This window comes from Epinephelus moara, chromosome 6 (genome assembly GCF_006386435.1).
Source record: "Epinephelus moara isolate mb chromosome 6, YSFRI_EMoa_1.0, whole genome shotgun sequence".
Lineage (NCBI taxonomy): Eukaryota > Metazoa > Chordata > Actinopteri > Perciformes > Serranidae > Epinephelus > Epinephelus moara.
Genome location: NC_065511.1, coordinates 36059614 through 36077176, shown reverse-complemented (window position 1 = coordinate 36077176; position 17563 = coordinate 36059614). Strand labels below are relative to the sequence as shown.

The following is a 17563-nucleotide window of genomic DNA, read 5'->3' as shown; positions in this document are numbered from 1 at the left end:
ACATTGACAGGCCTGAGCCGGCCGAATGTGACGACAGAGGGAGATAAAGAGAGAGAGATAGTGATCCAGTTACAGTGAGTGCTGAAAAGGGCGGCAGGTCAGCGAGGCAGTCCAACTCCCAGACTGCAGCTTATATGGAGGGTTGAGAAGATATACTCACTGTGTGGCCCATCCTGGTCACTGTGGCTGTCTGTCCGTCTGTCTGTCTCTTCTTCTACCTCTATGCTGCTGCATTGCGGCGACAGCTATTGAGCCCAGTCCTCATCACTGGCTCGTTGTTGTTGCTATGAGCTGAATTGTCAGGAGAAGCGGCTCGCAGCCATCTCTCTGCCCTGCCAGGGTGTAATGCGTGCAGATAAGCACACGCCACCCACACAGAGACAAAGTAGGAGTGCACACTTACAGTACATGAGAACGAACATGGGGATATTGACACAATATCACAGGCGCACACACATGCAGATGCAGCTGTGGGACTACTCACTCACTTTCTATCCCTGAAACACGCTAACACATGCACACTAAGAACCCCCTGCAATCAATCAAAGAAGGGAATGAAAGTCACCTTCTTCTCCAATTCAGCACTGCAGTGTTTACACAGAAATATACAGACAGACAGGTGGAGGACAGATGAGTCAAACACACTCTGTTACCTTCAAAGGTCTTTTCATCCAAAATAAAAGGAAACCCCTTTTCGTGATATTCAAAGTCAAGAACATCCATCCTCAGAGCTAAATTTGTCTTTTTCTCCCTCAGTATCATAAATCTGCGTCCGGCTTCATCATCCCAGCAGTCAGCTTGTTAGACTGTGTGATGGATGATCTTAGCTGATGCAACAGATCAGTTTAAAGCCCATGTAGGCGTCCTCTCCTGTTTTCTCGCCTAAATAAACGACCCCATGATGGGTTCATTCACACCATTTAGCAACATAAAGCCAGGGCTGATTTCATGTCATTTGCAGCGAACACAATCAGCTGTTGCGCTGTGATTCCCGTCGAGTGGAGAAACAAGTTGTGGCGTCATTACTGCTGCTTGCCTCCTTGATTGTTTGCACTTTGTGGTAAATGGCAGCAAGCTGGTCATTAAGACCAAATAGGCTGTGACATGCAGAATGACGCATATTGCAGTAAACTGCCTTAAAACTACAAATTCCACTGATTCTGTTTGAGTGGCCATTTAAAAGTGAAGGGCAGGAAAGTGATGATAGTTAAGTGTTATTCCTAATGATGAACCTGCCATAAAATCAAAGTGACAATCAGCTCTAAAGCACCACACAAACACTAACGATTAAACTGAAAGTCTTTTCTTGTCTTGAGTCAGCAGCAGTTGACAAAATATTTTCAACTTAAGGTCCACACTTGTTCCAAAGCTTTCGGCTGTACCACATGGCTTTCATCCACCCCTGTATCCAAGGGATTACTTCCATATTGAATGATTCCACAAGTTGTGTGCTCTTTATGGGGAAATGACCTTTCACTAAGCCCCACCCCTTTGTTATGGTCAGCATGGAGCCAGAGAGAAGCAGACAGAGGGGTCTACAGTCTGTGTTTGAAGGATATATCCAGGATGTCAAACTGACTCAGCAGCAACAACAGGTTAAAAAGACAAAGACAGTTAGAAGCTAAAGCCGAACTATAGGCTACAGATCACAGTGTAAAAGTGAACCACCACATCACTGCTGATCGCCACACAAGACAATGAATATAAAGGGAAACTTTGCTGATATTGAACCAGCTGTGTGGCATCACAGTGTGTGCAGCACCTGGACCTCCACCGCCGGATAGGCAGGGATCTGTTGGTTGAATATCAGCAAGCTATCAGCAATTAAGCTTGACAGTTAATTCGAGGCCTTTGAAACAATAGTTGACAAAACTATTTCAATCTATTGAGATGTGGTTGTTGTTTTTCAGACGTTTGTTTGCCTGGTGTCGTCAGTTAACAAGGGTTAAATTGATCTAAAAATTAACTCAATGTACTGACTCCAATTAAGTCTAGCTGTGAAACAGTGACTGTGTTGATTGTCCAATCAGAGTGGAGTATTTGACAAAGCTGTAGGGTTCAGTATAGAAACATACTGGACACACTAGGTTCACTTTGCCCTTTTAATAAAAAAATAAATGTAAGATTCCTTTTTTTTTTACATACAGAAAACTGAGATTTAGACACAGATGTCAAGGTCAGACTGAACACCAGCCCTTTCCTCCTTGTTCATTCAGAGCGATCGCACCAATAACTTGTGTCACTGCAGGCTCAGGGAGCGTGGAGACTGTTGACAGGATGTCAATAAGGCAGCGATTGCAAGCAAGCAACCGGTGTGTGTGTGTGTGTGTTTGTGTGTGTGGGAACATCATGTCTCAGGAAGCTGGAGACAGACAGACAGAGAGAGGCTGGCTTGGATAAGTGCATGTGAATCATGGTAGCACCTGAAATCACAAGAGCGGGTTGACAGCGGTGCTGTTTGTTTCTGTTATCAGCCTGTCTGCTCTCCGGCAGTGACTCTCTGACATGGGAGAGAACAGATTTCTCCATGATGTTCAGTCTACACTGTGTCAAGTGAGATGGTACTCGAGGCATAAGGATGTTTTTGGTGCAGAAAAGACCGCAGCATAGTAGAAGCTGTAAGATGTTTAGAGTTTACTTTTAACTGTTGTGTTAAAGAAGTAGTTTGATATGTTGGTAAATATGCGTATTGATGCTGAGAGTTAGATGAGAAGAAGGATACCACTCTCATGCTGTTACACTATTCATGAAGTGACATCCAGCAGGTGATTAGCTTGGGCTAGCATAAAGACTGGAAGCTAATGGACACAGCTAGCCTGCCTCTGCCCATGATTCTCCTTAACAACGCCTCTCAAGCTCGCTAACGAGCATGTATGTGTTTTATGCTGTTTTAACTTTCCTCTGGATCTGTCCTGTGTTTTAAATATCTGTGTGTAATGTTAGATGCCCTGTCCTGCTGCTGCAGAATAGTGTTGTGTCATTCGCAAACGAATCGTTCAAAAGAACGAATCTGTTGAGTGAACGTACTGAACTGAATCACTTCCGGAACTGATTCATTCATTTCTCAGTTCAGTTGAGCTGGGCAGCGAGCGTGCAGGCTGGGAGTGGAACTGCCAATTCGGTCCATGTGAATGATGAATCATTTGTGAGTCGCTAGGCAGCCAGGGTGCAGGGAGGGACTGCCTACCGCGTGACGAATCACTCAGTGAACGAATCACTCGGAGAACGACGTGACCCCGATCCCTGAGTGATTCAAATCATTTCTTCTCAGTGATACACTTTCATAGGGACCGTTTTCTCCAAGCTAACGGCTAATGTAGCCAGGAGTCAAGCCACATGAACACAATCACACACCTCACCATTGTTTTAACAGAGTTAGTTTCCAGATAAACAAACTTAAAACGTTAGGCTGGCCAGTAATGACACTCACCAGTGCAGGGCAGATGCAGCAGCACAGTCAGGGTGATGTTCGGTGAACAAATCTTTTGAACGAATCTTTTTAATTAACTGATTCCTGTGATTCAGTAACATCTAAAAAACTGCTTTGCCCATCACTATATGCAGAACAAATCTACCTACGAGTACCAATAAAGTCACCTTGAACCTTGAACCTTGTATAACATGTTATATTTTATTTCTTTAAACAACACACAAAGACAAATGTAAAAACACAACCCAATCGCCTAAAAAAAATATTGGTATTGTATGTTTCTGCAAACCAGGGATATGTTACATTTGCAAGTTAGTATGTAGTTGTAACTTTCAACAACAGCGTGGTTAACATAACATTTGGTTATGGTTATGGAAAGGATCATGTTTTGCCTTAAAATACGCAGTTATGGGGCTCTATCCAGAATTCAGTGATATCTGCTTTTTGTAGCACTATCCGCACAGGAAAAAAAGGGACAAGTCCCTGAAAAACACTCATGTCTCGGAGCTAATCTTAATGATTTTAAATGTAATAATAATAATAACAATAATAATAATTTTAAAAGAATTTTCCTCTATTTTTTTAAGAATAATATTCTAATTTTTTTTATTTTATTATTATTATTTATGTATTTTTCAATTTGTGGGACATGTCTTACCAAGTTTCTCATTGCCTTTTCCCATGTTTGTAAAAGAAATCACAGCAATTAGCTCAGGTTCCAAGGGTTTAAATACTTGTGAAAGGCGCCCGAAAGTAGCACAAGAAAAGTGACGTCGCTCCAGGTTTCAAAGGGTTAAAGCTCTCGATGATGTGGCTGAAGCACACATGAACTTTTCTGCCCATTTACAACCACACAAAGGAGATGAAACGAAATCTGAAACCACCCAGGCTCATTTTAAATAATCTGGGACGACTTTATGGACCAAACTTCTTTTCCTTTAATTTCGTCAACATATTTCTGGTCTGCCATGTTTTTTTTTCTTGTGTAACTTTGTGAAAAAAGGGCAATATAAAAACATTATTATTATTATTATTGTAATTATTGTGAGCTGTGTGTATGGTTCAGATGATTCTGCTGTACTCTCTTTGGTGCTTTATGCAAAATACTTCAGTCATTCTAATAAGTCGGCCAAATGAGCTGATTTACCGGACATTGGAAATCTAATGAGAGCGGAAGAGAGGGCTGGAAGTAATATCAATGAGTTTACTGATGAATAATAACTCATTATCATGCCCTTTGTCTCTTCATCCTCATTATCTCGCCCCCTCACATTCCCCTGACATTACTCTCTCCTCTCTTTTATCCACCAACTCCTCCTCTCTGTCTTCCATGGCTTTGCTTCCCTCTTCCTCCCTCCTCCCTCCAGGTCTGATCGTGTACCTGGGGATGATGGTCGGGGCCTTTGTGTGGGGCGGCCTGGCAGATCGGATCGGCCGGCGGCAGACCCTCCTCATCTCCCTCTCCATCAACAGCGTGTTTGCCTTCTTCTCGTCCTTTGTCCAGGGCTACGTCTCCTTCCTCTTCTGCCGCCTGGCCTCAGGTGTCGGGTAGGTAGACAGATGAGTCACACAGGCAGAGGTGGAAGTGAGACAGTCACGACCACGGTGGCACATCAGTTGACTTGACAAGCAGAGCAACGCCACGTGTCAGAGAACAGATAAAAATACAGTTCTCGCTGCTGTTTGAGGAAATCCACCCTCAGATTCTTGGATGTCTGAGAGGTTTTCTGCAGTTCAGGAGCTATTTTTCAACAACGTGTGCAATGTGCTTCTCAATGGTTCCTATTTCCTTCAGACTGTTTTACTTAGGGAAGTAATTTCATTTACTTGAGTCAACAACCTCCACACAATGAGCCTGAACTAACCGTTTGCTTGAAGTTGGGTGTAAAGGCATGTAAATGCAGCCACTGTCATGCTCCTTATTTGAAGTTAATAATTTGTGGCTTCCTTGCATTCTGGTCTCCTGAGGCTATTTCTGCCTGTGCTGCTGGATGATGGTGACTTTGGTGAAATGTCAGCGTAATGGCAGCCCTCGCTCTGATTGTTAAGGTCTTTGAAGCATGACCTTCACCAGGTTTTTGATGTTTTGGATACAGTGGGTATATATTAACTTAGTTTTACCTACGCAAGAAATATTTCCATATGAATATTTTTATTAAGGTTTTGTTAAGTTATGCATAGAAATTAAAGAATACATCACCTAAAACAAAGTGGGCCCAAAATAAAGTGTTTAAGTTTCTATTAAAGGTCCAGTGTGTAGAATTTAAAGAGATATCGGCAAAAATGGAATATAATATAATATAATATAATGAGTATGTTTTCTAGACTTTTCTTTAGTTTATAATCACCTGAAAATAAGAATTGTCGTGTTTCATTACCCTAAAATGAGCCGTTTAAATCTACATAGGGAGCAGGTCCTTGTCTACAGAGATTGTCATGTTGCACCGCCATGTTTTGGCAGTAGCCCAGAAAAAATTATATTTTATTAATACCCTAGCATTTGGTGAGAGGACCCTATTGTACTGCAAGTGATTATTTTATTTTATTTTATTTTAGATTTTTTTCTATTGTAAAATTACTTCATTCATTGTTTTCACTGGTTAAAATCACTGGGTCTATTTATTTTAAACCTCTGCGGACAATTTGGCTTCCCCTAAAAACCTCCTGAACGTCTGGATCAGAAATTAGGTGAGCATACATTAAGTTATCAGAGGATATAGGCGAGCAAACATTTGCAGGTGCTGACCCAGCGGCTCATCTGTGAGAAGCCAAACAGCGTTGGAGAAACACTGATTTTAACGTGAAACAGCCTCATTCAGTGTTCTTACCAGTTTTAATTACTTGGTCTGTTTGTTTTGGAGAGGAAGAGACCTCTGTGGACAATTCAGCTCCTGCTACTGCAATCCTCACTGCTAGATGCCACTAAATCCCCCTAAATCTTACACACGGGACCTTTAAGTGCTGCTCTGCAGAGCTGATAACGTGGCTGTAGACTCTGTAGAGTCAAGTTGATACTTCCATCAGGGGGCAAGTCAGATATTTATAAATCCCTTAGATAATGGCTGTAAAGCTAAAGTTGGTTAGTTTTATGAAAATAGCTTTTTTGTCATATTTGCTGAACTATGACAGATGGTCTGTAAAAATAATCATGTCACTGCTCCTCCTCCTACTGCTTCTAAGGGTGCTTCCACACCCATGTTACACACCTGCCCTGTTTGGTTTGGTTCAATCAAACTCAGGTTCATTTGGGCAGGTGTGAACACAGCAATCACACTCAGGTGTGCACCAAACAACCTGACCGAGACCTTCTTGAAGAGGTGGTCTCGGTCTGGTTACAAATGAACTCTGGTGCGGTTCATTTGTGGTGAGAATGTGCTCCGACCTGGATGTGAAGCAACTGCAGTCACATGACACATTGTTTGGGTTAAACATGAGCATGTTACAGTCCTGGAGGATTATTAATGTGCACCTCCTCCTGTACTGCCTTAATATGCACATTCAGCACATCCAATGCATCAAAACATTGTTTTCTAGTTGGAGCCGCGTCTCGTTTTCAAACTGTATGGTTTGACTAAAATGAACAATGAAAGCAATATAGTCCACGATGAGCAGCGCTAAAATCAACCTGCGTAGTTGTCTCTCCATTGTGACATTAGAGAGTGTCACATTTATCTTGCAAGTGTACTCTTCTTCAACGTTTGCTTTACTTCCTGGATTTTTCCCACATGGAAATTCTGACCAATCAAGAGCAGCTCTCTCACACAAGGCATTTGATCTGGTCTGCTTGTAAATGCTGCTGTGAGAACACGAACCAACTCTAGGCAATTATACAACTTTGGAACAAAATTAGTCCCTGTGTGTGTGCGTCTGTGTTCCACGTTTTTCTCCTCACTGACTTGGTCAATCCATGTGAAATTTGGCACAGTGGTAGAGGGTCATGGGAGGATGCGAATGAAGCAATATTACATCAATTGGCCAAAGGGGGGGTGCTATAGCAACCGATTGAATTGGCAAACTTTGAATGGGCATATCTCATGCCCGTATGTCGTAGAGACATGAAACTTTGCACAGAGATGCCTCTCCTCATGAGGAACACATTTGCCTAAGAACCTATAACTTCCAGTTATATAGATTTTCCGCCATTTTGATTTTTTTGAAAAACACTTCAAATGGATCTCTTCCTAGGAAGTTTGAGCGATTTGCATGAAACTCAGGGAACATAATCTAGGGACCAATATCTAAAGTTCCCTATTGGCAAAAGTTGGAAAACTTACTAAAACTGAGCTTCTATAAGGCAATGAATATTGCGGAGGGCGTGGCTCATCACATAAAGGTGTATAACATCTCAAGGGTTTCACCGATCACCGATCACGTAACCGCCATATGGATTTTTACTAAACTTGGTAGATATGTAGAACAGGACGCCTCAAGGTGACTGGAGAGATTTAACTCTAATTGGCAACTGGGTGGCGCTATAACAACAGAAAAATGCTTAAAAATGGCTAAAATGTGACCAATCACTGTGGCTCCCCCTGTGGCCAAATTTTTTTTTTCTAATTTTTAGTATGACTAAGTCATGGTATGGTATGCTGTACTCAATGGGTATAGACTAGTTTTTGAAGTTTTTTTTTTTATAAAAGTTGCCCACTACAGCCTAAAAGTACAATGACAGGAAAAATAATTTTTATTTAATTTACGTTCTGCAGGCAGTTTATTTTGTTAGGTTTTCTCTTTAGTAACGTTTAGTAGAAATAGAGCAGCTCAGAATACGAAAGCTTTGCTCTCCCCACCCTTCCACAGTTACAAAGAATAGCAGACTGTGAAAGTCTCTGTTATTCTGGGCAAACATGCACAGCGGCCTGTTCATTGTGGATATTGCTTCCATTTGCAGCGTAGTGAACTTTCTCCAAACTGAGTCATTGTATTAACAATCTCTGCCCCTGTTTGACTGCAGAGCTCTGAATGTGTTCCTGGCATCAGCTGCCATCAGTCAGATTGTAAATTGTTGTGATGGAACAAGCACAGAGGGTTTAAAGATGGTGCCATTTATTGCAGTCAGACAGGCCTTTATTGGTGTTTTTTTAAAGACTTTAATCTTTATTCTTAATCAACTACAAGGCTGCTCGATTGTCTCTCATATCTCACACTCTCCTGCTGCTTTTTCTTAAAACCCTCTCTCTGCTTTTCACTCCTCCCTCCCTTTGTTATATTGTTTTCTTTCAACTCCTTTCTTTCTTCACAACATTACCTCATTTATTTTTCTGTCCCTATTTGCCACCTTTTTAAATTACCATTGTCATCTCTGTTGCCTTTGCCTTCCCTCTGTTCTTCCTCCTCTCTTATCTCACCCACCATTTGCTTCTCCTCCATGTGGATCCCTTCCCTTGCCGGTCTCTTAATTGTCTTTCCTTTTAATTTCTGCCTTCCTCTTTACTCCGCAGCATTGGCGGCTCCATCCCCATCGTGTTTTCCTATTACTCTGAGTTCCTGGCCCAGGAGAAGCGAGGAGAGCATCTGAGCTGGCTCTGCATGTTCTGGATGATCGGCGGTATCTACGCCTCCGCCATGGCCTGGGCCATCATCCCACATTATGGTGAGGAAAACAAACAGATCACTCAGTCACAAAATCATTGTCTGAGGCAATATGTGTGTTAGTCAGTGAGATAAACAGCATGTCATTTTAACCATTTAATGTTACATAATTAAATGTGGAGATTAGATGTAATCGTTGTTTCTGTTTGACGGTGGTGGTGGTGGTTTTAAATGGCTGCAGTTTACAGAAATGCATACAACCAGAGCATTACAGTATCAGCGCAGGAAGCTCCTTGAGCACACGATTCAAGTGTTGCAGCTGCCTCTGACCCCCCTTCTCTCTCTCCCGCTCCCCACTTAGGCTGGAGTTTCCAGATGGGCTCGGCCTACCAGTTCCACAGCTGGCGTGTCTTTGTGCTGGTGTGTGCCTTCCCGTCTGTGGCGGCCATCTCCGCCCTCACCACAATGCCCGAGAGCCCCCGCTTCTACCTGGAGGTCAGCCTGTCAGCTCTCACCGCACTCAGACCTTATGGAAATATCACCTGAATACGTTTTGACATCTTGGATGCATAAACAGTTTTAAAAACAGAAAACATGCGGGCACTGTGCTGAAGACAAAACGCTACTCTCACACTTTTCCAGAATATTTTGAATAGATAAATAAATATGTGCATATATACATCATGAAGAGGGCTAAACATACAAAATACAAGTGCTGCTGAATTTTTTATTCCTATTCAGTATATTTTGAACACAGACACACAAAAAGTAAACAGGAAGTTGGAGATGAATACGTTTTAAATTATTCATTTTTAAATGTTCAATACATGAAGGAATCTGTCACAGCTAGTATACAGTATATTGATGTCCAGTGGGCTGGGGATTTCTGCAGTCCATTACCTTCCCCATATTTCAGTAGCTCTGTTTATGTGTCACTAAACCACTGTCAGCTATTTTAACCACAGCACATTATTTCTTGGTACGCTATTAAGCCTGATTTATGGTTGGGTGCTCGACGCTCAACAGAAATGACGTATTTTCATCAAAAGAAAATGTTGCTCGACACTTTTCTTTTATGTCGTGCACCTGGAGGATTTTGTTTATTCGTGGATGATGTCATATTTTGTCCGGCAGTAGTAGTTTTCAATCAACATCGACTTTGACCTGCATTCAGTGTCTCTGTCCGCAGCAGCTCCTGCAGAGCTGAGAGGACAGTGGCCGTTAGGGCTGGACGATTATGGCAAAAATAATAATCATGATTATTTTGATTGATGTTGAAATCACAATTAATAAACACGATTATTCATTGATTTCAATCATTCAATTGTGGAAAAAAAATTCGAATATTCTGCCTTTTTTTCCCCCCGTTTTTTTGGGGGGGACCTTGAACGCAACACCATCTCCGCCAAGGAATTAGAAAGCCCAACACAGACGACTAAATTCTTTCAACAATGTGACTCAAAATAATGATAAAATAGATTTTATTGATGTAAAATAATATGCTGATGGTGACATTTTCCACCAGTCTGGTGTCAGTGACACATACTGCTCTGAGTCGTGCATCTGTCTGCTTGCGCTGCAGTGTGCGCCGAGGGTTTTAATTTTTAGTGTTAAATCAAAAGTTAAACACTATTTATCAGCAACCAGAAGTGTTTTTTCGTTTGTGAATATTTTTATTTTAATTCTAGGGTTGCAAGAAACTACCTTTTCGCCATAATTTGTAAGTTATTAACTTTTTGGGGCTTTTTTTCCCCGCTCGTGTTGCCTTGGGGGGCAGACACGACAGCGTGACAAACTTTGCAAACAATTTCCTTTTGCACGACGTCCGTCAACTTGAAGCCAAAATGTTTCCAGATGACTGAAGTTGTCCTACCTTTCTTCTCAACCAAAGGCTGCCTTTCATGTTCTCAGTAACAACAATAACACATATTATTGATCCACACACGTCACACGCTTGCTGCTGCTGCACATAACACAGGTGCATTCACGGTGCTTTTCCAGCACAGGAACTTACATACACGCCGCGCCGTGCGGCACATTAATCGTGTTTCTTCGATTATAATGTTTTTACGATCGTGAGAAGCCAAAATCGAAATCGTGATTAAAATTAGATTAATTGTCCAGCCCTACGGCAGACATGACAGACTACATGATGGTCCGCACCAAATGTGTGATGTCATCGGGTTATTCTTGTCCTATTTTTATTATTATTTCTATAATTTCAGTCACTGTGTCTGTTCATGTCCCAGACGAAATATTATTGTAGTGACGTAAAAAGCTCCACTAGATGCCAGGAGCTACATTTGAAGCACCACATGCAAACAGTGCAAGTCACTGAATCCTCCACAACAAGTTCCTGCAAATTTTTCACAATAAAAGCCTGTTTAGAAAATGAAGGGATTCTCTCAACCCAAATTATAATGGGCTTTTGATTTTAAACAGATACAGGAAGTGTTGAGTTTGAAATGATGGCGCGATGCATTAACTTTATCAAGAAAAACACGAGCAGATTAAAATATAAATATGAAAATACAGAGGAAATAATAAATAATGGCCTGTGTCTAATGTATTCTGAGTCAAATCTTCTGTTGAAATGTCGTGAGGTTTCCCAGGCATGACGTCGGTTGTCCTCTACTATGATACACTACACGAGATGAAACGATGGATTATCGCACACGCTACTCATTGTCGTTCACGATCCGAGCTGACACCGTACGACGCTGCATCGGGCTATAATCGGGCTGATATCGTGTAGTGTGTACCCAGCATTACTTATAGAGATGTACCGATACCACTTTTTCCTTCCCGATACCGATTCTGATCCCTGAACCTTAGGTATCTGCCGATACCGAGTACCAATCCGATACCAGCGCGTAAAATAAAAATGGATGGGATATGAATTGTTGTATGTCTCAACTCCTGAATCTCTATGTAAAATATTAAGAAATAAATACATAATAGTAGAATGAATGCCATATAACTTTTTATATTATTATTATCCAGTGTTGACACAGATCAAGACACAGGTTAAGGTGCAGCCACACAAGTTGGTAAAAAAGACATTTTAAAGGCTACAGTAGAATGCTTTTTAAACTCCGCTCCGTTTCCGTTTCGTTTGCCTGTAGCGTGCGTATGCGTAATGACATGAGGCATTACGTGTTTTCAGATTGGTCATAGGCTGTACTCGCCGATACCCAATACCGCATTTTAGGCAGTATCGGAGGCATTTCCGATACTGGTATCGGTACAGCTCTAATTACTTAACACAACAGCAATACACTCTGACTGTAAGAAAAGAAGGGTGTCTCTGGTTACCATGGAGACAACTTAAAACCTTTCACTGAAGCTTAAACTGACAACGTGCAGCTGTTATATTTCTGCAAAGCGACACTCATCAAAAGTGTCGAGCACCGAACCACAAATCAGGCTTTATCTTCTCATTTAACTGCTGATAAGAAAACGAATACGCTTTGCCAAGTCAGACTGTTCCTTTAAGCAATTACATTACATCTGCACCAGTGAAACATCATGCATGTGAAGCAGAAATGGCTGAATAAAATTAATGTTTTTATTTAAACAGGGCGAAGCTGTGTCAGCGGTTTTTTATCTTCATTTTGACCTTGAAAAAATGGCAGTGCATGGGAACATTTTCCCTAATTGGCTGCTGAATGTTGAACAATTAATTGAAGTGAATGTTCAAAGATTTTCAACAGATGTAAAATTTGAGGAATTGTTTCTCCAAATGTTTTGTGATGTCGTCACATCACACATCTTACAAGGGATTGATTATTGAATCAAAGCATCACTCTTGTACCAAATCTCATACCAGAAAAAACAGAGGCTTCACAAACTATAGCAAACTGTGAAGAGGTGTTAAGATATTGAGTGTGACGTGAGGTTTGCACCACTCACAGGAAACCCTTCACCCTCCCTCTCTACTGTGGTTTGTGACTAACATGTAAATGTGTTTCTCACCTGCAGAATGGGAAACACGACGAGGCATGGATGATTCTGAAGCAGGTCCATGACACCAACATGAGGGCCAAGGGTTACCCAGAGAGGGTCTTCTCTGTAAGTCACACACAGGAATCTTATGCTTTACACTTGTGTCTGTACGCAGGAGAAAATGTCTTCACACAGTGCGTGTGTTCCTGTCTGCAGGCTAATACAGTGCAGCAGGTTTTTGAGCTCTTTGCTGCATAAATTTGCATATTAATTAAGTTAAAACAGATTTTCTTTAAATGCTTGGAGCCACACAGTTCATATTAATACTTCAATGAAACATGGTGACAAAAACACCTTATAACCTCTTCTTATCACATATATATATCATAGTGTTAATGGTAAGGCAGATCAGGTGCATACATTGATTTTGAATAACATGGAATAATGATAATTTGGGAAGAACATTAATTGTACTGATCACTTGTAATATATTAGAGCAAAGGTTTACAAATTAATCTGTGAGAAAAGACAGAACAGTCAATGAATTTAGGATTTGTGGGCCTGATATCACATGCTGAGTATCCATGTGAAAGCTTGTTATTCACTCACACATGTATATTTTTTAATGACTTGTGTGTGTAATTTAGATTTCAGTAAAGATTTTGATTGAAGCCCTTCCCGAAAAATATGTGTGTAAAGTACGTTGAAGAGGAACACATTTAACAATCAGTAAAGATGTAATTAAAATCTAAATATTGAATGATTTCCAGGTGACCACCATTAAAACAGTGAAGCAGATGGATGAGCTGGTGGACCTGGGCGATGGAGCCGCCTGGCATCAGAAATGGAGGATAAAGCTCACGACACTTTTCCATCAGGTGACACTTTTCCCCTGATTTTACTGTTTGATATTTAATATTACCTGTACAGTGGAACAAAGCAACACATCTGGAGCAGATCTGGACTGATAATCTGACCCATACAGATTTAAAACTTTACCCTTCAGCTTAGAGGAATACTTTCAGCGCAAAATTATCATTTGTGTATAAATTACGCACCCCGTTTTAATTGTGAAGAAAACATCGTTTGTCTTGCATGCCTCCATGGTGGACGAAAAATCCAAAAATGTCTTGATGAATTTTAAGAACAGGGGCGGTGTTTAACAACAGCTGAAACTAGAGATGTACCGATACCACTTTTTCCTTCCCGATACCGATTCTGATCCCTGAACCTTAGGTATCTGCCGATACTGAGTACCGATCCGATACCAGCGTGTAAAATAAAAATGGATGGGATATGAAATGTTGTATGTCTCAACTCCTAAAACTCTGTAAAATATTAAGAAATAAATACATAATAGTAGAATGAATGCCATAAAACTTTTTATTATTATTACTATCCAGTGTTGACACAGATCAAGACACAGGTTAAAGCGCAGCCACACAATTTGGTAAAAAAGACATTTTAAAGGCTACAGTAGAATGCTTTTTAAACTCCGCTCCGTTTCCGTTTCGTTTGCCTGTAGCGTGCGTATGCGTAATGACATGAGGCATTACGTGTTTTCAGATTGGTCATAGGCTGTACTCGCCGATACCCAATACCGCATTTTAGGCAGTATCGGAGGCATTTCCGATACTGGTATCGGTACAGCTCTAATTACTTAACACAACAGCAATACACTCTGACTGTAAGAAAAGAAGGGTGTCTCTGGTTACCATGGAGACAACTTAAAACCTTTCACTGAAGCTTAAACTGACAACGTGCAGCTGTTATATTTCTGCTCCGTTTCCGTTTCGTTTGCCTGTAGCATGCGTATGAAAACACGTAATGCTTCATGTCATTACGTGTTTTCAGATTGGTCATAGGCTGTACTCGCCGATACCCGATACCGCATTTTAGGCAGTATCGGAGGCGTACAACTATAGCTGAAACTATATCAAAACCTCCTTTTACGAGCTCACACAACTCGTGCAGTAGAAACAGTCTCACCTACAGACAAGTAGCGCACCAGGGCGAGCACTTTCGTTTAAACTCTACTGAATGGACTGCACCAGCAGAGATCAAATGCCATTTTTTTAAATTGTGAGGTTTTAACAAAAATGCATGAGAACTGGACTATACTGCATAAGTTGTGTAAGACTAAGTTTTGAATAGTTTTGCTGTTGTTAAACGCTGCCTCTTTTTATTCCAAGTCATCAAGAACTTTATGGATTCTTCATTCACTAGAGGCATGTGAGAAGAAAAAAAACGTTTTCTTAATTCTTTCATAATTGATACACAACTGATGTTTTTGTGGGTGAAGTATTCCTTCTGTAAATGGGAATATAAGTGACAGTAGTGCTAAATAATATGGTGTTGCTCTTCCTAGGGCCTGTGTCCATGTAGCATTAGGTTTTTTTTTCTGAGTGACGGCATCTTTTTTCAGTTGTTCCCTATGAGGAGAGAGTGAATGCGGCCACGTATGCCTGCCTAGAGAAATAGCGTTACACTCAGGCGCTGGTGTCGTCACTGCTGCTTTGGCTCCTGTCTATCCTGAGCTGTATAATTTGTCAGAAGGCTGTGGCTCAGAGGTAGAGTGGGTCGTCTACTAATTGGAAGATCAGTGGTTCAATCCCCGGCTCCTTTATCTGCATGTCGAAGTATCCTTCAGCAAGATACTGAAACAATAATTGTGTCATCTGGGGGTTAAACTACCAACCAAATATTGTAAGGAAAATGATTGTGTTAAAATCTGAGGCACCTTGTATGGTAGCCTCGGCCACCAGTGTATGAGTGTGTGTGTGTGAATGGGTGAATGTGACTCGTAGTGTAAAAAGCGCTTTGAGTGGTCGGAAGACTAGAAAGGTGATATACAAGTGCAGGTCCATTTACCAAAACAGAATGTTGCTGATGAGTGTTGTGCTTTAATCTCCGTACCATAGCTACCGAGCGAATGTTAATGTCAAGATTGTTGTCACTGAAACAAACCTACACGTAGTGCGTCATTTAAAATGAAGCACTGCGATGAAGTGCTCTTCAGCGCCCTGCCGCCTCTTTTCCACTAAAGAAAAACGCTACGTGGTCACAGCCCGTTATCTAACGCTTGGTAAGAGAGCGAATGAGGATCTTTCCAAAAATGTTGAACTGTTCCTTTAAACCAGGGTATGTCATCAATGTGCACTGGGGGTTAAACTACCAACCAGATACTGTCAGGGAAATTCAAAGCATTAAAAGCATCACAAACAAATATTATGAAGGGAACCAGAGTTTAATTTTAATCAGTGTTGAATAAAATATAATCTATAAACGTCAGTCAGAACTGAAGAGATGAAATTCCCCACGACTGCTCAGCTCAGGCTTTATTTATATGATAATTCTCTTTGCCTGTGTGGACAGTGTGTGTTTAGTGACAGGGTGTGTTTGTGTATCAGCTTGTGCTGCTGAGGCTGTCTCACTTTGTTTGCTCTGGGCCTGGAAAAGGGGATTCTGGGACATTGTGTGGAGAGAAATTTGTTTTCAGAGACGCCTGGTGTATGTTAACTGTTAATCTGACTGTACCATATATTTATTATGTCCCTCTGTGTCTCCACTGTATCTCTGTGTCCATGTGTGTGTTGCTGCAGGTGTGGAGTAACTTCCAGGCTGTTTTCTCCCCCGAGTATCGCCGCACTACCTACATGATGATGGCCGTGTGGTTCTCCATGTCCTTCAGGTAAGATCAGGTTAAAGAACAGTACACAGGGTCTCACTTCACTGACAGTCTCAGAGTGGTATCGATCTTCTTACCAAACTCTTTGCTGTAGAGTGAATAAACTTTTCCCAAAGTTTGCGATCTCAACCAGTGAGCCACCTCGGAGTGTGATCTAGGCTGATGGTTTAAAATTGCTTTTTTTTTTTTTTTTTTTAATCTAAATGTGATCTAGACTTCACATAAATAAAAAATGCCAAATTAAAATGCATAATTTCACTGACCAATTACGTTTGAATATCTCAGCATGTCATCAGGTAGAGACAAACATGTCTTGTCACTGTTAGCTATCTAATGTTGCCTGATGTTCAGTGACACAAAATCGTTTTTTAAAGACAACCCTGCACCAGTAAAAGCTCTAAAGGCTGTGTTGAGGAAATATGACCGCAAATGAATTAAATATGGATTCATTTACACTGGCAGGCAGTGATGTCGAGCCGAGAGCGCAGTGTTGAATGTGATGAAATCCTGTCAAATGAGGCGCTAAAACTATCAAAGCTCCAGAGACGCGTAAAGACAAAGCACCCGGGATGTGCTGGAAAGCGAAAGGAATAATTTCTAAGGAGAAGAGACGGGCTTTATCTTAACATTTACAGCTGACAGTGGCATATCACATTTTAACAGTCCAGTTTATTTTCTCCTCTTTTGTCATTTTATGTTTTGTTTTTTGTTATTTATTTCGAGAGGTGGTCCTCAGACATATTTTAACAATCAAAAGTGGGTAATAAAGTTCACATCCCCTGCTAGAATGTCAAAATATTCCTTTAATTACAGTACATGTGTAAGTAGCCCTTTTTAGATAGGAATTGTGCAAATTTGCAGGAAAGCCCAATCAGTCTTCTTTCAGCATTGGCAGTATAAAAACAAAATCGGGGAGTGCAGCAAAATGCCGCCTACCTACTTTTGTTTATACAGAATGCACCTTTTTC

At 41.1% G+C, this 17563-nt stretch overlaps 1 protein-coding gene across 1 annotated transcript in view; it reads left to right on the top strand.

Annotated features, from left to right (window-relative positions):
• Positions 1 to 17563, top strand: part of sv2a (synaptic vesicle glycoprotein 2A) — an 83235-nt gene that overhangs the window by 49002 nt on the left and 16670 nt on the right. The window contains exons 3-8 of the mRNA XM_050046289.1: positions 4798 to 4978; positions 8872 to 9023; positions 9324 to 9457; positions 12944 to 13033; positions 13678 to 13785; positions 16510 to 16598. Coding sequence (XP_049902246.1) covers positions 4798 to 4978; positions 8872 to 9023; positions 9324 to 9457; positions 12944 to 13033; positions 13678 to 13785; positions 16510 to 16598 — 754 coding nt within the window. The remainder of the gene's footprint in view (positions 1 to 4797; positions 4979 to 8871; positions 9024 to 9323; positions 9458 to 12943; positions 13034 to 13677; positions 13786 to 16509; positions 16599 to 17563) is intronic.